The sequence below is a fragment of the Eretmochelys imbricata genome, chromosome 4, assembly GCF_965152235.1.
Source record: "Eretmochelys imbricata isolate rEreImb1 chromosome 4, rEreImb1.hap1, whole genome shotgun sequence".
Taxonomy (NCBI): domain Eukaryota; kingdom Metazoa; phylum Chordata; order Testudines; family Cheloniidae; genus Eretmochelys; species Eretmochelys imbricata.
In genome coordinates this window covers 131336111-131361238 of record NC_135575.1, presented here as the reverse complement: position 1 = coordinate 131361238, position 25128 = coordinate 131336111, and the positions used below count along the sequence as shown (strand labels likewise).

General features: G+C 43.7%; 1 protein-coding gene across 3 annotated transcripts in view; it reads left to right on the top strand.

The window, feature by feature from the left end:
* POLR1A (RNA polymerase I subunit A) overlaps positions 1 to 24570 on the top strand; it is a 56128-nt gene extending 31558 nt beyond the window's left edge. For 2 of the 3 annotated variants that reach the window (XM_077815976.1, XM_077815978.1), the window contains exons 20-34: positions 1309 to 1461; positions 1707 to 1789; positions 2591 to 2756; positions 3323 to 3544; positions 5349 to 5563; positions 6870 to 7037; positions 7605 to 7740; positions 10159 to 10316; positions 11384 to 11513; positions 12321 to 12437; positions 13385 to 13642; positions 14597 to 14797; positions 15592 to 15709; positions 16937 to 17101; positions 22894 to 24570. In XM_077815976.1, the coding sequence (XP_077672102.1) occupies positions 1309 to 1461; positions 1707 to 1789; positions 2591 to 2756; positions 3323 to 3544; positions 5349 to 5563; positions 6870 to 7037; positions 7605 to 7740; positions 10159 to 10316; positions 11384 to 11513; positions 12321 to 12437; positions 13385 to 13642; positions 14597 to 14797; positions 15592 to 15709; positions 16937 to 17101; positions 22894 to 22994 (2391 nt within the window). In that variant the 3' untranslated portion in view covers positions 22995 to 24570. The remainder of the gene's footprint in view (positions 1 to 1308; positions 1462 to 1706; positions 1790 to 2590; positions 2757 to 3322; positions 3545 to 5348; positions 5564 to 6869; positions 7038 to 7604; positions 7741 to 10158; positions 10317 to 11383; positions 11514 to 12320; positions 12438 to 13384; positions 13643 to 14596; positions 14798 to 15591; positions 15710 to 16936; positions 17102 to 22893) is intronic. The other variant, XM_077815977.1, reaches the window with a different exon arrangement.
* Positions 24571 to 25128: the final 558 nt, after the last annotated feature.

Sequence of the window (25128 nt, the reverse complement as noted above, 5' to 3'; positions counted from 1 at the left end):
GTGTATCTAGTGGGGTCCTACTGGGCTATTCCTAAGTCCAGTACTATTCAATATTTTCATTAAATGACTTGGATAATGGAATGGAGAGTAAGTTCATAAAATTTGCAGATTGACATCAACAGTTTTGGATGACAGGATTATAATTCAAAATGACCTTGACAAATTGGAGAATTTGGTCTGAAATTCAATAAAGATAAATGCAAAATACTCGATTTAGGAAGGAAAACTCAAATGCACGCTGTGAAATGAGGAATAATGGGCTAAGTGGTGTATTGCTGAAAAGGATTACAATGGATCACAAATTGAATACGAGTCAGCAACGTCATGCAGTTGTGATAAAGGCTAATACTCTGGGGTGTATAAACAGGAGTGTCATATAAGACACAGGAGGTATTTGTCTTGCTGTGCTTGGCACTGGTGAGGCCTTGGCTGGAGTACCTTGTCCAATTCTGGGCAGCACACTTTAGGAAAATGTGGACAAATGGGAGTGTATCCAGAAGAGAGTAACAAAAATGGTAGGTCAGGGTTTCTAAACCTTCTATGAGGAAAGTTTAGGAAAAAATAGGTCTTGGGGGAAAAATAGTGAGGGAGGATTTGATAAGTCTTCATATATGTGAAAGGCTGTTATATACAGGGCTTTGGAGCTGTGCTCCGGCTCTGCTCCAGCTCCAGGCAAAAACCTGCAGCTCCACTGCTCCGGAGTGGCTCTGCTCCAAAGCCCTGATAAAGAAAACTGATCACTTGTTCTCCGTGTCTCCTGAAAGTAGGACAAGAAGTAATGGGCTTAATCTGGGAGATTTAGGTTAGATGGTAATATAAACTTTCTAACCGTAAGGCTATTTAAGCTCTGGAATCAGCTTCCAAGGGAGGTTGTAGAATCCCTGTCACTGGAGGTCTTTAAGAACAATTTGGACAAACGCTTTCTCAGGGATGGTCTAGGTTTACTTGGTCCTGCCTCAGCACAGGGTCCTGGACTTGATGACTTCTCAAGATCCTTTCTAGCCCTACATTTAGATGATTCTGTGATTCTATGAATTGTTCAGAATGATCTTAGGGGACATAAGTAGTAATGTGATGAAACTGAGCAAAGGAAATCTTTATAAGAAAAAGGCTGGACAAGATGACCTAACTGGACTTCTCTATCTCTTAACAGTGCTTATTTCCTTTATACATAAATACATTTCTTCAGGAGGGAAAATGTGTTACACTTATGTGAACCAAGAGAGTAAAATAGAAAAATGAGCTTTTTACCATCAGAGGTTTTGCATGTCATTCTGTTTCTGTTCTGCATGCATCTTTCCAATGTAGATTTCGTGCTTGCTGGGTCAGATTGAGTTGGAAGGTAGAAGGCCCCCTCTGATGGCATCTGGTAAATCGTTGCCTTGTTTCCAGCCTTATGATTTTTCCCCTAGATCAGGGGGATTTGTGACTGGCAGATTTCTCACAGGCATCAAACCTGCTGTAAGTATTCTGCTCAGGCTCCTGTTTCTATTTCCCTCTTTCATGCCTTACTTGTACCATAACTTATTTACATTCAGATCCTAAAGTGGAGCATGTCCTTGTAAATATCTAGACAAGTAGGCCTTATCCAACCCTATTTTTAAGTGCTGCTCTTGAGAACAGTAGTTCATACTCTACCTTAACATACTCCCTGGCAACATGAAGCTGTTTTATATTTTCTCATGAAGATTGTGCTTGTATCTTAGGAATTCTTCTTTCACTGCATGGCTGGCAGGGAAGGTCTGGTGGATACAGCTGTCAAAACCAGCCGATCTGGATACCTTCAAAGGTAGGAGTTGCTCCTTGGAAACTTTCGACATCTTAAAAGTATTTTTTCATGAAATATTTTAACTTAGGCAATAGATGTGCATCATCTAGTCCAATTGTACCAGAAGCTGGATGGTGGGGTCCCTAAAGAATGATTTCACCATGTAGGCTTTTGGGCTAAGAAAAAGAAACATTCCCTTTCTGAGGGCTTAGATCCAATGGATCTTTTTCATCTTTTTCATCTCTACTTTCTCTGACTTGTATTGATACTGGCTTCTTATCTGTACCAGGAAAAGCAAGTCCTGGGAATGAAAATAAATAGATTAGCGTGCAGTGTCAGTTTTCTTGGCCAAATAGTTTTAGTAGTCCATACTCAGACAAAACTCCTAAGGCCTTCAGAATAGGCCCCCCATTTCCAGTGCAGTGAATTTTCAGCAGTAAGTGACATGATGCAAATTATGTTATCTTATCTTACATGTTCAGTGGCCTATCTCGAATGTGTTGGTCTCAATCCCACTCCTGTTGAATGTGTGTCCATATCTCTCAACTCACCACTAGCAGAGAGGCCAAAGGTCAAAAGGGGCATAAAGTGAACTACCCTCTTGCTCACTGAGGTGGTCCCTTCAATTCATGTTCAAGGAAAATGGGAGGGACGGGGGGGGGTGCCATAACTGCGCTGTGGTTACACAAGATTTCAGCCTCCAGGATTCCTGATCATCCCTAAAACTTCCTTGAAAAATACTCACTAGAGTAATAGTCCAGTTTAAAAATCTGTCATAACCTAGTTGTTCCATAGCCTCTGACAACACTTGTTTTCTTGCAGGTGTATCATAAAGCACTTGGAAGGGCTGGTAGTTCAGTATGACCTGAGTGTGAGGGACAGCGATGGCAGCGTCGTGCAGTTCCTGTATGGTGAAGACGGACTAGATATCCCCAGGACCCAGTTCCTGCAACCCAGGCAGTTTCCTTTCATTGCAGATAACTATGAGGTAGAACACACTGATCTTAAACTCACATGGTGAGGGGAAAGGCATGCACACACTTAGCATCTTGTAGATCTGTTTTGAATACAATGGCATAATTGCTTTCATGGCATTGTCTGAGTGTGCCTCTCTTATTTAATACAGTATTTTATTTCCCCAACTCTTTCAGACTATAAAAGGGTCTTATCAGAATAAGGAATAACTGAGTTGAGCTTGATTCTCAGTGGAGCCTCAGGCATGCTCATACCTGTACTCTCCCCTCTATTTGAACCTTGGCAATTGATATGAATCCAACCTAGATTATGCAGCATCACCATGGCCAATATTTTCCCTTCTATACTGTCACGTCAGCCTTAATTATTATGGAGTGGTAATAGTCACATGAAGCAAAAATAGTTTTAAAAGTCAGCTTTGTTGGAAAATAATAGAACACGTTATGAGAACTGAAGATTTTGAGGACCAGTATATGTCCATTTCAACTCTGCCTTTGTATTTTCAGTTATAATAAATGTAGGGTGAAAAACTATCATAAGGAGAACTAGAAGACACATGCTTTGGGTCTCTTTTTCTAGGTGATACAGAAGTCTAAACACATAGATGAAGTTTTATTCAAGTTAGATCCTCGGCAAGCAAATCAACACTTCAGAGCTATCAAAAAGTGGCAAACCAAGCATCAAGCTTCTTTGCCAAGAGAAGGCGCTTTTCTGCTGTATTCTCAGAAAAAAATGGCGAGAGTGAGGGAACAGACCCTAGGAGGAGAGATCATAAATGGCAGAGACCCTGCAACCCTACAGGTAATGCAAAGAGCAAATGAACTGATTTTAAAAGCTTGAGTACAGGATTCTGGAGTGGGGGGTGGAAAACGGCTCCAGCGCCACTTTACTTGTATATTATGTCTTTTTATCCCACAGTGCTACCTGAGCTACTAAAATGGACCCATCTTTTGAGATGGAATGTGCCATCCTGGTAAATGCTTAATGGTGAGCAGAGGCTAAGAACTCTGGGGCAGGCCCTCAGATCTTGAACATCCACAATGAGTAGGTCTCCTCTGACAGACTGATGCACAGCAAACTAGATGAAAGTCCATTTAACTGGGAAGGATGAAAGGCTGAGTCAGCTCTGCCTGGTATTTCAAGCAGTATAACTGTTCCGAATCTTATACTTCAGAGCACTAACCTGTCTTCTGTAGCCTCTAATTAATAAAGCAAATGTGCAGGCAAATGGTGTAAACAGGTGCAACTCCACTGACTTCAGTGGGGTTTCTTTTCCTATAACAAGTCTGAATTTTCCCCATTAATTGTATGTGGTTTCTTTTTTGCACAGAAGCTCAATTGTACTTTGTTCTCCTAAAGCTTCATAAATTCTAAAGCCAGAAGAGACCACTGTGATCATGTGGCCTAACCTGCTGTATAACACGGGCCAGAGAATTTCCCCAAAATAATTCCTGTTTGAACTAGAACACATGTCCTAGAAAAGCATTAAATCTTAATTTAAAAATTACCAGTGATCAAGAATCCACCTCAGCACTTGGTAAATTGTTTCTATGGTTAATTATCCTCACTGTAAAAATTGAAGCTTCTAATGCCGGTAACTCAGCTGAAATGATTATAAATTTTCATTGATCTGATTTGCACATTTTGTGATGTAATTACATTTCCACTAATTTTCAGGGCAATGCAGCTACATGGAATGTGAAACTTCTTTTTACCATGGGCCCCATTCATCCCTGAGCTGAGCCCTGGAAGAGAAGGGAGTTACATGAGAAATGAATTTGACCCATTGTATATATCAGATGCTTTTGTTTAGTGTTGGCTTGTGTTTTATTCAATGCAAAAGAAGAAAGGTTGATTCTCCCCCCCCCCCCCCCAAACTGAGGAACAGAAATATGGCCTGAGACAATATAATCTCGTCTTTTTGTCCTGTCAGCACTGATAAGGTTCAAGCTAAATGGAAAATCTCCATTTAATACCTATTGGGCTAGAGCCTTGGCTGGTGTAAACAGGAATAGCTCCACTGATTTGCTAGGTTTACATCAGCTGATGATCTGAGGAAAGTGGTGTTTGTATTTCAGGCGGTGTCACCCTTTTCTCTGAGGTGGTATTGGAACAGTGCCCCATATAATAGGAGTCCTTTTTCTGCTAAAAGTGCCATTTTTCAGATGACACTTGCAACTGACAGAGATCATTCAAGAGTGTATGTCACTATTGATTAAAGTAGGTGTGTTAACTTCAGTGCCCTAGATATCTCATTCCTTTCTATCTATGGAACATCTTCAATTATAATTGGAAAAGGTATTCTTCACTTTATCCTAAACAGGTGCATAGTGTTATTGCATACTGTTAAACTATATTGGGGCAATTGACTCTCCGAAGTGGCTGCATTTCAGTGGTGGATGAAATGACCATTGTGTATTGCAGGTATATCTACTTTAAGTTGGTTATGTGTTTTTGGATCAAAGATGTGATCATGAATATAAACACCTCATGTGACATCTGATATTATCTCACTATCACACTGGTGATCTTTTTCCCTTCTCTGTGGCTTGATGTAATGCTGCATGGGTAAACTGTGGCTCATTTTGCAATCCTCTGTTTTCAGTTACTGAAGATGTGGTATGAACTGGATGAGAAGAGCCGGAGAAAATATCTAAAGAGGACCTCTAAGTGTCCAGACCCCAGCCTGGCCGTCTGGCGTCCAGATATTTATTTTGCATCTGTTTCAGAAGCATTTGAAAGTGAAGTAGAGAATTACATCAATGAATGGAATGCTCAGAACAATAGCAACTATGTAAAATCAGAGCTTTCTTGTGATAGGTAATAACCTTAATATATTTACAATGCCTCTTTCCTCTCTCCCCTTTCTCTTTCTCTTCCCCCCCCGCACAAGGAACACTGATTTGGATCCACGATGGTAGTGATTAAGTTTTTACCATCTGGTGGTTCTGTCTTGACCTTTGTGAAACGGGTTAGTGGGTCTCAGTCTGGTTCCTAGGAGACAAATGTGTCCAGCACAAAACCATGGCCACAATTGGTACCTTTATGGTCATGCTCAACAGAACTCCCAAGGACTGAATTTCCCATAGACACGGATACTTGTCTCTGTGTAAAATGTGGATAATGGTACTGACCTCCTTTTTGTAAAGCATTTTGAGATCGGATGAAAAGCGCTATACAAGAGCTAGGTGTTATATTATTATCCTTAGAGATGCACCTCAAGCCTATTCTGGAGAGAGGGTATCTGCTCTGTGGATAGAGGGCTGACAATCCAACAACTTTCACAAGCACTAAATTAACAAATATGTGTTTTGACATCAACCGTTACTTGTACAATTCATCCTTGATCTCAAGAGGACTACTAGTGTGAATAAGGGTTGCTGGAAGGCACTCTCTGTCAGCTGCACTATACATTTCCTGCTCTATTTATGCAATGGTAAAGTATTATAGTAATACTATATAAAAACTCGCACTAATTCTCACTATACCTCAGTGAGATAGATAGGAATAGCAAGTAGTAGTAAATGTATTCACATTTTAGAAATGGGGAAACCAAGACAAAGAGGTTATGACTCGTTTGAAGGCTCCTAGTTCTATGCTCAGATCAGTAGACTGTGCCTCTCAGGTTTAGATTATGCCTACACTGCCTGGGGGAGGGGTGATCCCCAGTGGGGCTAGACAGACTCATGCTAGCTCAGCTCGAGTTAGTGTGCTAAAAATAGCAACCGGGACATTGTGACAGTGGCTCAGGCTAGCTGCCAGAGTTCAAGCCTGCCCAACCCCTGGGTCTGAGCTTGGGTAGCTAGCCCAAGCCGCTGCCAGTGCTGCAGTGCCCACGCTACTATTTTTAGTACATTATCTTGAGCTGAGCTAGCGTGAGTCTGGAAATCACACTTCCCCGCTGCACGTAGACATACCCTTACAGTTAGATGAATTGGCGTACTGTTTGTGGAGGACTAAGTGTTTGCAGACCCATCCCTATCACTGACTTTTCCAAAAGCAACCCTGGGTGTAAAACAGAAAACACTCCTGATAACCAGAGTAATGCTGCAGTCTGCACCTGGTTTCTACTTTATACAGTGTTGAGTTAAGCCTCAGTGTGCGATCATCTCTTGTCTGTCTTCAGATTAAACAGCTTGTTGCATTTGAAGTGGCAAAGGTCCCTGTGTGACCCAGGAGAGGCTGTGGGTCTCCTTGCGGCTCAAAGCATTGGGGAGCCTTCCACGCAGATGACTCTGAACACCTTTCATTTTGCTGGCAGAGGTGAAATGAATGTCACATTGGGTATTCCAAGGTAAGAAACTTTTATTCCCTCTGGGTCTGTTATCCCTCTTGAAGCTTGTAGATAGTACACATTAATACTTCCTGGAAACTGCGTGTGTGAACTGAGAGCAGAACAATCCGTCGAGGTTACTGATCACTGGTGACTGTGTATGGAAAACAAGGGTGTTTAAAAATGTTGTAGATTGAAAGAAAAACAAATAAAGATAAATCACAGAAATTGGAGATGGAACAGACCTATTAATAGCCATCTAGTCTAAGAGGAAGTGCGGTTGAATATCCTTTTTGTTTTGTATTTTTAGTCAGTACGTCATTTTATTTCACATCATTTCAGGCTTCTTAGAATCCAGATGATATTCCAATTGAGAGCTATATTCTGTTTAGTATGTATTTGATGATGGGGGAAATGAATACCAAATTGAAATGGAGCAAGTGTTGCACTGGCCATAGCTTTTAGATGCACACTGATTTGAGGGAGGTTGCAGAGCGTATTGCATGCTACCTCATTAAATGAACTATATTCTTATTTGATTGTATTATGCCCTTATAGCTTAATTAATGAGAGTATTTTCTATTAAAGGTTGCGGGAGATCCTCATGGTAGCTAGTGCTAACATTAAAACTCCAATGATGAGCGTTCCTGTGTTTAGTACCAAGAAAGCTCACAAGAAGGTGAAAAGGCTTAAGAAACAGTTTACAAGAGTGTGCTTAGCCGAGGTGAGCCTCTCCTTTATGTTTTTGTGTATTTTTTGTGACTCCTTGCAGCCAAAAGTGGGTACACTATCAGTCAGCAACTTAATAAACCATTGCTTGTCCCAGATTTTTCCAGAGGGTGCAAGTTTGAATAGGGTGAGAGGGAGGAAGGCCTAGAAATTGATTTTGGGATTTGGAGGTCCTTTTATGACTATTCTTGCCTATGGAATTCATTGAATAATTAGATCCGTTGGAAAGAGGCTTTGATAAGTATGACTATATAAAGTAAGAAGTACTTGAATTCAAATTCACTTGAATAAGAGCACTGTCACAGGTTAGAAACTGACCAAAGGACAATAAAGAAAGGGTAATGGTGCATAACAGTATGTTGAGGGGAAGGTCCACGCATTATCTCTGAGGCAGCCTGTCTTGGTCTTGCCACCCGCTCATTTTGTTAAGCTCTCGAATTGGAGATTTTCATTGTCTTTAGCCTTTAGGAAATGCGGTAATCCTAAAGAGACTTGCACTAGAGCAATGGTGGGAAACCTGTGGCCTGCACACAGCCTGTTGAGGTAATCCACGGGCGGGCCACAAGACAGTTTGTTTACATTGACCGTCTGCAGGCACGGCCACTCCCAGCTCCCATTGGCCAGGAACGGTGAACCGCAGATCGTGCCTGCGGACGATCAATATAAACAAACTGTCTCGCAGCCTGCCAGCAGATTACCCTGATAGGCCGCAGGTTGCCCACCACTGCACTAGAGGAACCAACTATTTTTCTAGGTTTTTCCCTAAGCTACCTGGGGGTGCTGTGCTGGGGAGGAGGAAAGCACTTGGGAAAATGGAGAGCTCAGAGTCCAATCTATTCTGTATTTCCCCTTTTTGACTGCTTCCCACACTCCTCTAATACCCTACCTTTTCCTGCTCCTGCTGTGGCATCTTGTCCCTTCCTAAAACTGGAAAACAGCAGCAGCTTGTGTTTGCTCCTGCTATGTGCTTGAGGACCTGACACATTCAATGAGCAAGTGAATGTGAGTCACTAGCTTGAGTCTGACCCACTGAGGTGTGTGTGAGCTCTTCTGGCTTCTTGGAGGGAACAGGGAAAGGAGGTGAAGCAGTTCTGTCAGAGAAAAGGCAACGTGTATACAAATCTGCTGAGTTAAGTTTGAGCTGAAAGTGCCAAATCAGGCTTACTCCTGGGGGAATTCTGCGCCACTGCACATGCACAGAATTCATGTCCCCGCAGATTTCTTTGCTTCCCCGCAGAAAAATGACTTTGACGGGGAAGCAAAGGGAAGCCACAAGAGAGGTCATGCGACTCTCCCCAGCATTATGTTTCGGGTGCCTAAGGCAGCCGGCAGAGAGGTAAATTGCTGTGGGGTAGGGGGCAGGACTGGGGAAGACTGGTGGCTCCTGCTCTGCACCGGTCTCAGCTGCTAGTCCTGGCTGGGCTGGGGAGAATGGGACCTCCTCTTCCCCTGTACAGCATCTGGGGCTGGGTCAGACTCACCCCCAGATTTCTCCCCAAACTGCAGGAAGCTCTGCAAATAATCCACCTCTCCCCTGCTTTCTGCATCCATCACTCCTCAGCTGCAGGGGAAGAGATCACTGTATGGGGAGCTTCTCCCCCATCCACGCAACCCCTGTGCATTCAGACCCCCTCATATCCAGAAACCCCCCTCCTCTGCCCCCCTAGCCCCACTCCCTCTGCACCTGGACCATCCAACAACCCACCCGTACGCAGATCCCCATCCCGCTGAGCCCCAACCATCTGCACCTGGACCCTCCACTGAATCCCCCCTCCCAACCTCTTCTCCTCCCCCTGCAAAGGACCCCCTGCAAAGTCCCATTACTGTGGCACCCAGAACCCCCCTGCATCCAGATCCGCCCCCCCCCCCGAGCCACCCGCACCCAGATTGCCCTACATAGAACCCTTTCAACGCACTCAGGGATCCCCCCACACTAAGCTCCTTCACACTTGGATCCTGTGTTGCTGAGCCTGCCTGCTCACACCTAGTGCACCTGGCATGGAGGGGCAGGGCCCTGGGGTGTTTCTGGGGCAGGCCCGGTCCTTGCACTGTGTCAGGGTTGGGTGCAGCCTCACTGCAGAGTCAGTGTCCTTGGGCGGGGGAGCTGTAGAGTAATCTCCCACCTCTGTGCAGCCAGTGGCCTGTGCTCCCCAGTGCCATGCTGGAGCCTCCACATTTATTTGACAAATAAAATATGCAGATTTTTTGGCACAGAATTTTTAATTTTTTGGTGCAGAATGCCCCCAGGAGTACAGGGTGTAGTCTCCTTCCCCATGTCCCCAAAACCAGCATGCAGGGAGCATTTGACAGCTTGCTACATGCAACTCGTCTCCTTTAAAAAGGGATGAAGTTCTGGGGAGTGGATGAAATGCCTTGCTTGGAGGAGGCAGAATTTTACTCGCTGCTGTTTCAGGTCTTGCAAAAAGTTGAAGTTGAGGAGTCTCTGTGCATAGAAGGGAAGCTAAGCAAACACCGTCTCTACCAAATCAAATTTTATTTCCTGCCATATGAATACTATCGGGAGGAGAAGTGTCTGAAGCCGAGGGACATCTTATACTTCATGGAAACACGGTCAGTTCACTTTCAAATCCTTCCGCTGTTCACTCTTCACTCATTCCATCTGCATAGTCCTAAATTCGTTCTAGGCTGCAGGATCTCGCCAGGGCTGCTTGAGGCTTCCAATTTTGGACACTTATGAAGGGATCTGTGCAGTACTGTCTATACAGCTGTTTGCTGGGTTAACAAAGGGATTTAAATTAAGAATGGCAAAGGTTTCAAAATAATAAACGGTAGAGATCTGCACATGCATTACATAGCTAGTCTGTATGGGTGGGTAGCGAATTTTCAACTGTTCTCTACTGTCACGCCTAAAGAATAATCTGTATAATCAACCCCCTCTTCCGCTTGTGTAGTATCTATTGCAGGCAGGATTGTTGAATTATAAAGGATTCCACGACTCTCTGACCAAATAGGAACTTTCTTACATCAATAACATTTCAGGAGAGGCTGATTTTCAGTGTTTATTACCAAATGTGGTGTGGCTGAGAGCAGATGGTTTATCTGGGGAGACTGATCCCTTCCATCAGATCTTAATCCAAACTTTACATATACAGTAAAAGAAAACCCAAGAGGAACCATGCTGCAGTTGTTTTGAAAACTGTTTGGGTTTTGTGTGACAAAGGAGGCTTCACCATTCCAGCATTCTTTGTTCTTCCCTCAGGCAGTGTTAGCTCAGACTGAGATCTTTGGAAAAAAAAAAAAGTCTTGACTGCTCTCACTGCTAAAAAAAAAAATGTGATAATAAACCAGCAGCACTGAAAACGGCTCTCCTACCCCTCTTTCAGTTTGATAGCCCACTGATCTTGATGGGTGAGCTAATTGTTTGTTTAAGCTTTGGATAGGTAATTTCATATGTAACTGAAAGACACACATCATCATTCTTGGGAAGAAAAAAAAGGTGGGGGAGGAAAAGCAAAATAATTTGTCCCACCTTAAAAGTCCTTTTAAATGCATCAACGAGTTTGTCCTCTGCTTCTGAATTGACTGGCTTCCTGAACAGAACATATGCATCTTGCAATGCCTGGAAGATGATTATGGTACTTCTGAGCTTGGAGATTTTGCACTGCATTTTCTTTTAGATTCTTTAAAATCTTGCTGGAAACAATTAAAAGGAAGAGTGCAAAGCTGGCGTCTTTCAACGTGGTCAATACTCGTAAAGCAACTCGGAGGGATCTAGATGGCAGTGGTGGAGAATCCCAAGAAAACCAGGTGGGGGGAAAATTAGTTTCTTAGAAAATCCCTTTACATTTTTCTTTGTGAGCTCAGCACATCATTAAAATGCTATTATCCATAGAATGCTAATGCTTGTCACGTATAGTGCTTTATATGACTATACAAATACTGTCTCCATTTTTGAAGCAGTAATAATTCTCTAAAGGTGCCCTTTATTTATATGCCACCTCCTGTATTTTTATAAAAACCAGTCTTATTGACAAGGATCTGAAAAGCCAATTTGGTGACACACGCTGCTCAGAATAACATTCCCAGAGAGTGGCACGGAAATGAATAGCTTACTATAGTTTGGCAAACTAAGGTCTACTAAACTCCCATGTCCCTTAGGATTTACTGGATGAAAGTGCCCAGTTGACTTTAGCCCCAGTGATTGCTGCCCTCACTTCGCTCTTGGGTTGAGGACCTAAGGGAGCAGCATTTTTCAAAGCCTGCTGGCCAGCTCTGTTTCATCTGAAGGCTTTGGGTGTTGGCTAAACAGGGTGATAGTGGATGTATCCTCGACAGACTTGTCTCTTGTTTAATGCCTGAAAGTATCACCAACTGGACATTGTTGCTCCTGTATAAGAGGATTCTGAGTGTGACTTGATGAACTGAATATTCGTCCACTTACATTGAAAACAGTCTCAGGTGGAAGGATAGGATAATGTTGCATTCCACAGGTTTAGCAGAGTGCTTTTAGTTCAGGGGAAGCTTCCAAGTGGTCAGGCTTTTTCTTGTCTAACATTGGGACCAGAATCAAAATACAGAATCTGCTTGTGCTTCTCACTTGTAACTGTTCTCCAGGCACAGGATGATCATGAAGCTGATGAGGAGGAAGCAGGGAGGCTCGTTGATGGTGAAGCAGATGAAGGGGATGCTGATGCTACAGATACAAAACGAAGAGAGAAGCAGGAAGAAGAGGTAATGACTTTGGGACCAATTCTAGAGAGGTGCTGAAGACCGCAACTGCCATTGACTTCATTAGAGCTGGTTCAGAGAATTTCCATCAAAGCAAAATGTCAAACAAAAATGAGAAAGAAATTGTGAAAACTTTTTCCTGTTTTTTGATCAGCTCTGTGCTTTGGTGGGAGTAGAAAGTACTTAGCATCCCTGGGGATTTGGCCCATTCTGTGAAATCGTTGGCCTGGAACCTCACCTAGCATCAGAGATTAGGTATAAACCACCTTGTCAATCTGGACACCATCTGTCCAGTATTCCTTAGTCTGATAGAAATTAGAGATGACAAAGACTTGGTGGATTTTCTAGTCCATCCCCTGCTGATGGAGGATTGATGCATCTGGTAGTCAAGTTGTCCTTGCTGTAATTCAATCTAAACTTACTTAATTTCATCCCATTACTTCAATTTATAACCCTTCTACAGAATTCTACAAACCCCTCTTTGTGTGTTTATATTGTATAGTTATTATTTAAGACAGATAGCTATCATTTCAGCATAAGGGTGAACCAGTTGAAATATGTGGAGTTCCTTTAGAGTCACTCATAGAAGCATTGCTCTCTTCCCAGAATCCTTGAGGAAACAGCCATATTTTGCACGATGGTGGTGTACATTTATATGTGTGTGTGTATGTATATGAGATGCAGTCGGAAGTTAATAAGGCTTAGTAAAACTTATCATGCTGAGAAATCATGTCACTATTGCAAAGAAATTGAGACTAAAATGAATACGTACCACTGTCTTTATAGGCAAAACCTGCCTTTTGAAGGGTTAACAGTGAACTTCATGTCAACCTGTCTATCAGGAAGATCACTTCCACAGTGAGGGGTTTGTGTGAACAAAACTGCTTCCTGCAGTGCTCTCCACATATATGGGGTCTAGATTGGATTTTAAGCATATAATCTCTGTGCAGGTTGATTATGAGAGCGAGGAAGAGAACAGTGAGGAAAATGGTGACGAAAATCCAGAAGAGGACGAAGGCATGGTGAATGATGATAAAAGGGCTGAGGATGCTGAAGAAGGGGTTCAGAATGAATCTAATTTTCAGACTAAAAAAGAAAAAGGAGCCAAACTAGAGCATTCAACACAGCTAAGAGTTAGTGCTGTGATGAGCAGTCATCCATCTATAGTCAACTATGCATATGATATAGAAAGTGAGCTCTGGTGTGAGGTAAGATGGTGGTGACTGGAAAACTTCTGCATCTGTGTGTGTTTGTGTGTGTGTGTGTGTGTGTGTGTGTGTGTGTGCACGCATGCGTGTATTGATATCTTCAAAGCTACAGTGCACAGTTACTATAATTCAAAGAATAAATAAATCTCTCTAGTAGAATGCTGCTGCTCTTTCTCAGCACTACTGTTATTAACTTGCGGCTATGTCTATCCAGCTCATGCATGTAAGCAGGTATTTCCTGGCTGTAGATTTTAAATTACAGGAACTGGAAGTGTTTTTTCTAGTGGCAATTAACAAGTTTTCATTCTGCCTCAGGCTTTTTATTTAATACACACCTAGGTCTTTCCATATGAGGGATGATGGTTGACATTACCATGGGAGACTATTTGGGTGTGCTGTAAAGGTGTAAAAGCAAGGCAACAATAGGCTTTGTGTGTGTGTGCAGAGCAGGGAAACCTGCATAATCTTCCAAAGTGCATGGCCAGCAAAGGAGACACATGTTAATTGGGGTATGTGAAGCGAGCATGCAGCTTTGCGGCTGTAAGAAGATTTGGCTTAATTGGACTGAGCAGCAGGTAAAGGGATCCTCTGTGTGGCTGAAACAAGAGCGAAATTGTTTAGAGCTCATGTCAGTAAGGCCTTAGCTGCTGTGTGAGAGTGAATAGGCCTGGAGTGTATTGTTTCCTGTTAATACCCATCTGTTGGAAAACCGATCAGGATCTGGGGCAAAAAATGGGATTGGTCCTGCTTTGAGCAGGCGGTTGGACTAGATGATCTCCTGCGGTCCCTTCCAACCCTGATATTCTGTGATCTATCCATTTGTAAATAAATGAGTACTAGGATAAATGTGTTTTTGTAAATCTTTTTCCCCTAAAAAGAAATAACCCAGTGTTTGAGCCTATACCTCCCTGCCCTCTGACTCAGCCCAACGCTGCATTGTTCTTCTTCTTCTAGGTTTCACTGAAGCTTCCTCTGATGAAGGCATACTTTGACCTCTCCTCCATCCTAACGTCCCTCATGCAGAACACAATTGTCCATGAGACAAGAGGGATCACGCGGTGCTTCTTAAATGAAAGCACCAATAAGAAAGGAGAGAAAGAATTTGTTTTAAACACCGAGGGAATAAACCTCCCAGAGCTATTCAGATATGCTGATGTATGTAATATGTTTATAACCCCTGAGACGTCTGTAATTGTTGTGTAATGTTCTAGGGAAAAACCTGGGAGGCGGGCACCTACCTCCTCCATTGACTTTCAGTGGGTGCTGGGCACCTAACTGCTTTTTGACCCTCTGGAAATCTCCTCCCAGCAGGTTCAAAATATACGTGCCACGTCTCCCTCAAGCGAACCCTTAAGTCACTTTTTGATCTCTTCGGATGGACTTTTGTGCAGAGCCACAGAGTATCTTATTGCCAAGATAATGACCAGAGAGGCTCCACTCTCCTTGCAGCTGTCTCTGAAAGTGTTACTTGAGGAAGCTCTCCCATCTAAGTGAATCACAGTAGTTGGAGATGAATAGATCTGTTATGCTGCCTACCCCATCTCCCTACAAGTTCAGGATTGTTGCATGCAGTGTAAGCTCCAGTGCTTTGTCTGAGAGTTTCAAATGCCCCAAGCATCATGCTCTCCACTATGTAAGAGACATTTCCATAGTCTAATAGATCTCATTGTTGGGAATTTCATCTGAAATTGTTATATTTTTTTCTTTGCTGAATTTCCATCCCTTACATCTGATGATGTAAATGATGATGTTGACCTGGGTATAAAACTATATGTACGTTTTCTCCATGGCTAATGCTGTGCCTGCATCTGATCACTTTGTAATTGACTATACTGGCCTTCCTTGAGGTAATTCGAGCAAGTGGAGAATTGGAGAAAAATTATCCCAGTTTATCTGGGGGAGGTACAGTAACTGCTGTAATAACTTTCACCTATCTTCCTTGCCTCCAGCTTTTGGACCTAAGTCGGCTTTATTCCAATGACATTCATGCAATGGCTAAGACCTATGGAATCGAGGCTGCCCTGAGGGTGATTGAAAGGGAAATTAAAGATGTGTTTGCTGTGTACGGTAAGATATTGTTGTTAGATCAGCTGAGTTAGTCTTGTGATTCATCTGATTTTCATTAAGATGGGAAAACTTCACCTCTGGAAATAGGTTTGGAAAGTGACCTCTTTGCATTAGCTACTCCTTCACTTGTGTATTTTCAGTCTCTTCTTTGAATCTATAATTGATGTATCTAACTTCTCATATTGAATTCATCCTCATGATATGTGAGCATCTTCTCTGAGATAATTCTCTTGTTTAACTGATTGGTTTCCATTTATTCCTCAGTAAAATCACTGGAGGATATTGACGCTATATTTTCTTTTTATATATATATATATAGTGTCAATATCCTCCAGTGATTTTAATGTAAAATATTATGATGGCATTGTCCATTGAAACTGTTAAGGTGAAATGGCTAATGCCACTTGAAGTGCCTGCATAGATTTGTCTTTCAGCACTAACTGGCCCATGTCTTACTATGAATTACAGCCCGTGAAAAGAGGGAAGACTGTTTTGGACGACTGCTGGTCCACAACTGCCTCTGTAGTAGCTGTTCACTAATATCCCCATTTTTATTAATGCCTAGCTTTTTGTGCTATTTAAGAGCCCTGGGATATATGTTGGTAGAGGCTGTTAACAGACTTCACCATCACACTGTATAAATGTCCGAAGCTCCATCGTAATTATGTGGTGTACACCTGCTGGGGTAAAGCCTCCGACCTCCTGCACATGTGTAGTAATTCCCCAATAACAAAGCTCTGATGTTCCACTGCACAGGATTTAGGGGTAACCATGTGGGGAGGCAGGGGGCAGAGGTCTGTACTGTAGCGGCTGGACCAGAAATGACTTATCCAACTTTGGCTGAACAAAGATGATGTGTGTGTTATTGCTATCTTTTTTTAAAAAAAAAAAAAAAAATGTATTGCCCCAAAAGACCAGCATACTGTTATCATACATGATGATACATTCGGGTAGCTAAGGCACAATTATCATTATAGGCCCTCTGCAAATCCATTATTTCATGCAATAAAGAGGAGGTCTGATAGTGTTGCAGCGAATGGTTGATGCCAGTTACTGAAAGGAGAAGCACCACTGCATCATTAGTGACTTAACTTGTGTCGTGGTGAAGGAAATAAAGAGATTTGCTCCCCTTCCCCTCCCCCAGCTCCATTGATTAGACTATAGGGATTTAACTTAGTGCTGGTTAGTTCTTGAATGTTCTCATGTTCCCTTTTCCTGCATTGTCAGGTATTGTGGTAGATCCTCGGCACCTTTCTCTTGTGGCAGATTACATGTGTTTTGAAGGTGTTTACAAACCGCTGAATCGTTTTGGAATGCAGTCCAACTCCTCCCCTCTGCAACAGATGACGTTTGAAACCAGCTACAAATTTTTGAAGGAAGCAACAATGATGGGTAAATAGTTTTAGTTGGAATTATAAGTCTGCTGCTGCATTTCACATCTGCTTGGTTTCCCTTTATAACTCTCCACTCTATTGAGATATTTAACTACATTTTAAAACTCTCTACAGAGAGCTCCTTGCATGTCAAAAAGTTTGAGATAAATTGGGATGCTCTTTTTAATATAGTGATGACAGTTGAAATAAGAAGCCTCTCCCATGGGGTGGTTTGTGGAGTCTAACGTTCTTTCAAGAACCAGATAATGCTTGTCTATAATACCTTGAAGATCTGGCCTTTCTTCTCTATCTACACCGTTAAAACTCTCTTCCAAGTCCTTCTCTCATGGCTATATTGTATCCTCTGCCTGGCCTGCTATAACTTTTTCCATTCAGATCAATTCAACATTCTGCCAAAATCATCTTGTTGCTCTGAAAGCATTTGTTCCCCTCTTTTCACCAGTGGCTTCTCCTTGTTCACTGTTTCAAACATAAGCCGCTTGTCTGTATTCCTTTAATAGGTTATCCCCGTTCTACGTAGCTGCTCTAACTTGTCACATATTAGCCAGACCTTCATTTTGTCAACATCCCCAGCTTTCACCACCTACCAATCAGCTTCTTTTTCAGACTCTTTAATGCTTTCTTCCTTGCTACCTATATAAATGGGAAAAGCTCCCCAACAAAATCTGTTCCACCATTACCTTCACCTCCTTTTGTCTGTGGACAGACACAAGTTAAGGGTGTAGGATCACTCCTTAACACTGAATATACTGGTAAGAGACAGAAGATCATTTTTTAAAGTTTAGAAAGATGATTAATATTAAACTGCACTGTGCACATGACAATCTGCAAAGGCAAAAGTGTAAATACAGGATTAAATTGAATAAAGAAGGGGTATGCCACATTGTTTCTTCCTGTATTTATATATTTAGCATCCTAGGTGGATTTAGAAATAACATATGATCCCTGCCAAGTGAACATCAATCTTATTTAAACAGGTAACATCACAAATAAACACATGAAATAATGGAAGTAACAAAAGGGCATAAGGGGTCAGTGGAAAGTGCTGTAGGGTGTTTAGAGTGGAGCGGTAGATCTGGAAGTTGTTGGCAGCATTCAAATGGAAATTGAAGTCATGGACTGGATTATGGTGGTGTCAATTGAATTTACAACAAATTAGATGCAGTCAACTGGATGGTCTTCTGTCATTTCTATGGGATTAAATACATGTAACCTTTTGTCCTTGCAGTGAGGAGTACTGGAAGTGCATAGCATAGTGGGTGGTGCTTGGTGTTCCCGTCTCTGCTACAGCTGTGCAAGCGAATAGCTGCCTCTGATGTCAGTCAGAAATAAAGCCTCTTTGTTAGCTTATTACATAAGACAGTCATAACTGTTCTATTTCCCCATGTGATGTTAACAAAGCAAATAGTTGTTCTTTGAACATTTGTCTACGTGGATTTCATTTCTGGTGTATATGTGCCCCAAGCATGCAAAATCAGATTCTTTTGTCCTGCAGTGCCCTAAGTCTCCTTTTGGGCCCCTATCCAAGGGTCCAGCTGTCCCTCGGTTCCTTCTTGCTGCCTATGACATCTGTGAACTTCTGTGATCTTTCTTAGGCTAGTAATGGTGGTTTCTCTTGTTGTTATACTCCTGTTGGCATTTAAAAAAACACTTTTTTCCTAATAGATTAAGGGACACCCCCCCACCCCCACAGGATCTAGCTACTATGTCTGAGACAAAGTCCCAGGGCTTTAAAGCTGCCCCTCTTGTGACATAGCTGTTCTGCTCAGTGACAGGCACTCTTGTGCCATTTTTGCCTCTGAGAGGAGCACGCTGTTGTTAGATTCTGAATCTGTTGCCCTTTCCCTCGCTCAATAAGAGCCTCTTCAAAACTTGAGACAGAAGGGCGCACTAAGCCTGAACCAGGCCTTCTCAGCTAGTGCTCCTGTGTGCTGTGGCTGTACTCCAAGCTCCTGGGCTCACTTTTCATTGAAGAGATCAAATCCTTTGACCAGATAGAGCCAAAACCTCTTCCATCCAACCTTCAGAAAGGGGTAGGAAGGAAGAGTGAGCACAGGCATAGGTCACCCTCTCGGATGCCAATGAGGCAAAAAACACCAGGTTATTGTGTCGCTTCATGCCACTCAGCCAAAAGCCAGTCACAGCCCAAATTGGGTCCCTCCAATGCCAAACTCATTGTACTGCCTGAATCTGTCATCCACGCTTCTCCCAGGACCAAACTCTCTCAATACCAATATTGACACACTTGGTGCTGAGTACTCTGGTGCCCATGACTCCAGTACCTATCTCTACAGTGCAGATGTTTCTCAAGACATCTTGTGAGGACTGTGCAACCAGAATCATCCTTGCCCTCCTCTTCTGCCATTAGAGGTCCTTCTGCTTCAATACTGATCATTAACACTACCGTGGTATAGATGAGTGCTCCAGCCTATGTTGTGGGCTTGGGGTTCAAGATCACCAAAGGATACAAGATAGGGTAGTTTCTCCTTTAGAGGAGGACTATTCATTTTTTTCCTGTCCTTCTGAATATAATAGAGATGTCTCCATTCACCTCAGTCTCACTTATGAGCCTTCCTGGCATGCTGGGGAATCCAGGAATCACCCTTACAAATACAGACACTATGGATTGTGTGGGGGACGTTCAACCACCCCACCTCACAAGACCTGCAGCTCCTTACTCCTACAATATACAATCTTGGCCTTGGAATACCTTCCTCTATTTCCTTCCACTGCAAAACATGGTAGGTCCACTCAGTCAGTCGGTACAGCCCCACCACCTGCACCAGCGAGAACATGACGGTGAGGAGAAATACCTGCAGAAAATGGAAGAGCCACCAGGGGAGAAGTAGTTTCCAGCGCAGGAGGCCTTCTGCCTCTCCTCCTCTGCTGAACATTCCACATCTAGCTCACAACAGCAACTTTGACACCATCGAGACTTGATCAAACCATTACCCTCCTCACCTCACCTTTTTTTATTCTGGAAGGCTCGGACCCTGATCACCCTGGACCAATCTGGGACTCACCATCAACTGAGAAGTCCAAAGTGTTGCTGATGAAAGGATAGTATGCTTACAGGAGCTGAGTTAGATTTGAGACCATCAAGAGTTTATCTACCACAAAATAGGGTCCATGTTCTGGTAGCCCTCACCCAGGGATGTCTGTAAGAGCATGCCTCAGATTTCTTGGACACATGGCCTAGTGCACTGAAGTCACACAGCATGTAAGCCTTCATGTGTGTTTCATGGAATGGTGTCTATATCTACCCAACAAACTCCACACGGACTGGCATCATCCTGTCCCCCAAGATGTCCTTTTCTTGTCACCTCTATCCATCAAGACATTTGTGACAGATTCCTCCACGCTCAGCTGGGAAGTTAATCTGGACCCCTTTCTATCTCCAGGCCTCTGGTGCCTCTAGGAAACTCATCGCTGCCATAAATGGCCTGGAGCTTAGAGCCATACGTCTAGCATGCACAGCACTTCTACAGCTGCTATGCAGATCCATGATCCAAGTAATAATAGACAACACAATAGCAATGTTGAATGTCTATAGATGGAGGAGCATGGTCATCGCCTCTCTCCCAAGAAGCAGTTAGTATCTAGGACTAGTATATTTGTTGTCAATTCACAATAGTGGGTCTGCACGTAGCAGGTTCACAGAATAGCCTAGCAGATGCCTATTTTCAGACATCCACAAATGGGCTGTCAAAACTTGATCCTGAGGAAGCATTCTTCGCAGGTGGGGATGTCCAAGAATAGACCACCTGGAACAAGAAATGCCAGGTGTTCTGTTCCATAGGGGGTTCTAACCTCCTCTTTATACCACCTGCTTATGAAAATCACCTTTCTAGCAGCTGCAATATCCGCTCCAAGAACGGGAAATTCCAGCCCTTGTGGCTGTCCACTTTACTCCATGTTCCATAAAGATGGGACCTCCCCCTAGGTTTCCGATTTTCATTTAAATCAGTTGATTCACCTCCTGACTTTCTTCCTCAAGCCCCCAGGGAAGTCTAAGTGCGTAACCTTGATGTGGTCAGGGCTCTTGTATACTTCCTGGGCAGGATGAGACCCGAGAGATGCTCCCCCAGGCTGTAGCATTTGCAGACAGTATTGCAGGTCAGGTTATATCTATCCAAGGGATTTCTAACTGTACTAAATCCTGTTATGAGGTAGCTAGATTAGATCCATCTGTGCTGGGTAGAAGCTCATTTCACCAGGGCTCAAGCAACCTCTGTGGCTTCTCTAGGAAATCCGACTATTTCAGAAATGTGCAGAGCGGGTGCATGGGATCCATCTACACTTTTACACAGCACTATTCCCTAGTTCAGGCTCCAAGATCTGATGCTTGCTTTGGAAGAGCTGTACTGTAATCCTTGTTTAAATAGGCCTCCAAGCACCCACCTCCTGACTGAGGTCTCTCCTTTGTGATCACCGGAAGTGGAATCCATGTGGACAGTCACTCAGAGAAAAAATTGTTACGTGCTTTACAGTAACTGTGGCTCTTCAAGATGCATGGTCTCCTTTCTTCACTTCTGTGGAGTCCTGCTCCACTTGGATTTTCTGGAGAAGAAAATGAGGGATGGTTGGGCCCACTTTGCCATGTATGGCTGAGAGCCTGGGGGCGCATATGTGGACAGGGCATCTAGAGTGTAGGTGTGCCACCAAGGATGTTGCTGGCCAAAATAATCCAATCTTGTGTATATGGGACATTTCAATGTATATAACACTATTAATTACTACCGTAAATAGCCACAGAATTAAAGGAATTCATAGAATGTGTCTACAGTGAAAGTGATTTTAGTTCTCTTCAAATCTAGCCAAAAAGGATCTAAAACTAGTCTTCATAGGAAGAAGCTAGTAATAAAAAGGGATGGTCTTTATTTTTGTTTGCTATATACATCGGACCCTCGCTAGAATGCGGGATTTGGGATCCATGCATGGGGACCATGTTAAAATGAATTACAATTAAAGTAATTCAGTTTGGGATCCATGGCTGCGACCACGTTATATGCGAATTCACACTATGTAGACGCGCGTTCTAGCAAGGATCCGGTGTACTTCCTTAAATAAACACACACATCAACGAAATGTTTTATCAGGTGGCCTGAAGTGCTGTGTTCTCCTTTAGAACTCTGCATGCATTCTATTTTCATGTCTGTTGATAAAAAGGGCTATCTTAAATTGGTTAAGAAAACAGGACCTGGTTCTCTTTTACACCAGTATAGAATAATCCTTTTCATGAGTGGCGCGTATAATCGGCTGGGGAAGTCTGTGCCTCCCCAAACAGCCCAGCGAGGCCCCTTCCTGCTGCTACTAGCCGGCTGGGGCCATGCCATGCAGCTCTTCAGGACTGTGGGGAAGAGGTGGGTGGGGTCGCTGCATGCCACCCCGCAGGTGCTTTGGGCCTGGAGGTGGTTGGGCAACCTGGGGTTGGTGAGGGCTGGTGGGGGTGGGGTTGGGGGAAGGGAGGTGGAGGGGCAGGGCCTCGGGCGGAAGGGGTGGGCCAGGCCAGGGGCTAGCCTCCCCGAGCCTGTGGTTCACCCACCGCCCATGACCCTATTGAAGTCAGAGGAGGTACTCTAGTGCAGAACTACTGTGAGAAAAGAATCCGGTCCACATTTTCCAAAGAGGTGAATTCAATCCAAACAGCAGATGGCAGCATCTGTCTGAGATGGCAGGTCTGACTTCTTTGTCAACAAAATAAATACTTGAATCATTAGCATTTTTGTAACCTGTAAAAGACCTTTGGGAATGGCCCTAATCTGATTTTTGTTGAACTCTTTGATTTAGGTGCCCATGATGAGCTGAGATCTCCTTCTGCATGCCTGGTGGTAGGAAAAGTTGTCCGAGGAGGGACTGGTTTGTTTGACCTCAAGCAACCCCTTACGTAGTATTTTGCCTCTATTTAAAAAAAAAAAATTAAGTGTGGCTATCACAAGAGATGTACGCACACTGCAGTTGTTTGCAAAGCCTCTGCTGAAATTTCCAAACCAATAAATGTTTTTGTACAAGACCATTAATGATATCTTCAGGGTGTGGAGGGATTCTATATAATGTGTATCCAGTTTTTCTCTTGATCTCTTGGGTTTGTTAACCTAACTAAATGATGTACTTTGTAAAGTATTTGATGGGAATGTTCATGCCTAAAAACTCTCCTCTGGCCTAGAACCCTTCCTTTTCTCCCTCCACCCCCTGCAGTACTGATCAAAATGAAATTATTGTTATACACTAGAGAGAGATGAACAGAGCTGTGTGTGTCTGATTAGGAGCCAGGTGTAGCTTTTGACATGTACAATTCAAAGGGGAGAGTCTGCTCGCTTATCTGAGGTGTCTGGTATTTCCAGTTTATCTGGATAGGCCTTGGGTACCACATTGCTCAGTCACATGATAACTGTACCTAATCTTATTTGAAATATTTTTGGGACAAACTCACAAGTGGCCTTGAGGAGCAGTGTGTTGACAGGAATGAAACTTGTGTGCTGAAGACAAATCCTGTTCTTTTATTGTATTTATTTGTACTATACTGTTACGATTTTTAAAGAGATACAGGGCACCTTTTCCTCTTCGCTCCAGTCATTAAAAAGAGTGTGTCTGTGACAATTAATGGGCTCTCTGGGGAAGACCATGATTTGAATGCCATGTATTCGCTAGTTCTTTTAGACCATTCCAATACCTGTGCTTGCCCCAGGCAGAACTGTCCTCAGTGAAATGTTTCTCCTCCTTTGTTAAGATTTCTCTCTAGAGCATCTGGAGCAAAATGAACTGCTGTGAATGTGACTGCACAAAGCAAACATGTAACTTTATTGTAAAGCAGAGTTTAAACTTCTACAGTAAAAGCTTTTTTATCCAGCATGTTGGGGGAATGAAGGGTGCCGGTAAGTGGAAAAATTCCAGTTAACTAAGAGGGAGGGAATTTGGGTATTGGGTTGGGGCGTGGGCTCTGGGAGGGAGTTTGGGTGCAGGAGGGGGCTTGGGGTGCCAGATCCAGGGGCCGCTCTACTTGGGTAGTTCCCTACAAGCAGCAACCTGTCCCTGCTGTTCCTAGGCAGAAGTGCCGCTGGCTCCGCAGCTTCCATTGGCCGGGGACCGCAGCCAAGGGGAGCTGCAGGGGCAGAGGCAACGCACAGAACTGCCTAGCTGCGCATTTGCCTAGGAACAGCAGGGACAGGTAACTGCTTGCAGGGAGCCGCCTGAAGTGAGCGCCCCTTGGATCCAGCACCTTGAGCCACCTCTGGCACCCCAAACCCTTCGTGGCCGTTCCTCCGCGTAGGAGCAGCAGGAACATGTCGCTGCTTCCGGGGAGCCACGCGCGGCCAGACCTTCTATGAAGATTGGAAATGCCGGTTTATAGAGCTTTCTGGTTGGTACAAAGCCGGATAACACAGCTTTTTACTGTATTTTGGTTTAAAATTATTCTGTGTAAGGGAGGATCTGTAATAAAGGACATCGTCAGATGCTGGAAAAACACCTTTGTGTAGTTTCTCTGTGCTTTTAAAGCTCTAGCATCAGCATGCAGGATCTTTTACTTCCTAACAACAAGCTAATGCAGGAGTGCCAGACTGTGATGCTGAGAGCCATGTTAGCCACTTATCAGGAATAGTTAGGGTGATGCAGTGTCCGTGTAGATGCTGTTACACTTATATCGGCTGTTGGCTGTCATTGTTGTCATAGCATGGAGCTGTGAAATTGACAAGAAAGCCAGGCTGTCACCCCGATGCAGGTGGGGGGCTCCGGCTAGAGCCGTGCTCCTAGCTGGGCTGTGCCTGCCCCTTTGGGTTCTGGCTCCCCCAGTCTGGCTGCTGCCTGGGCTCCGAGCTGGGCTGTGACCACCTAGCTCCCCGGTGGGATCCCAGCTACGGCAGTGTAAGCCGGTGTGGCCATCCCTCTGGGTCTGCGGCTGAGGGAGGCCATGCCTCCTGGCAGTTTGGTCTGCCAAAGGAAGTAAAAACAAAAAGGGGGGAATTAGCGGTTCTTAGTGGGCCCCGGCCTTCAAGAGGGGCAGGGCCATAAACAGTCTGGACTCTG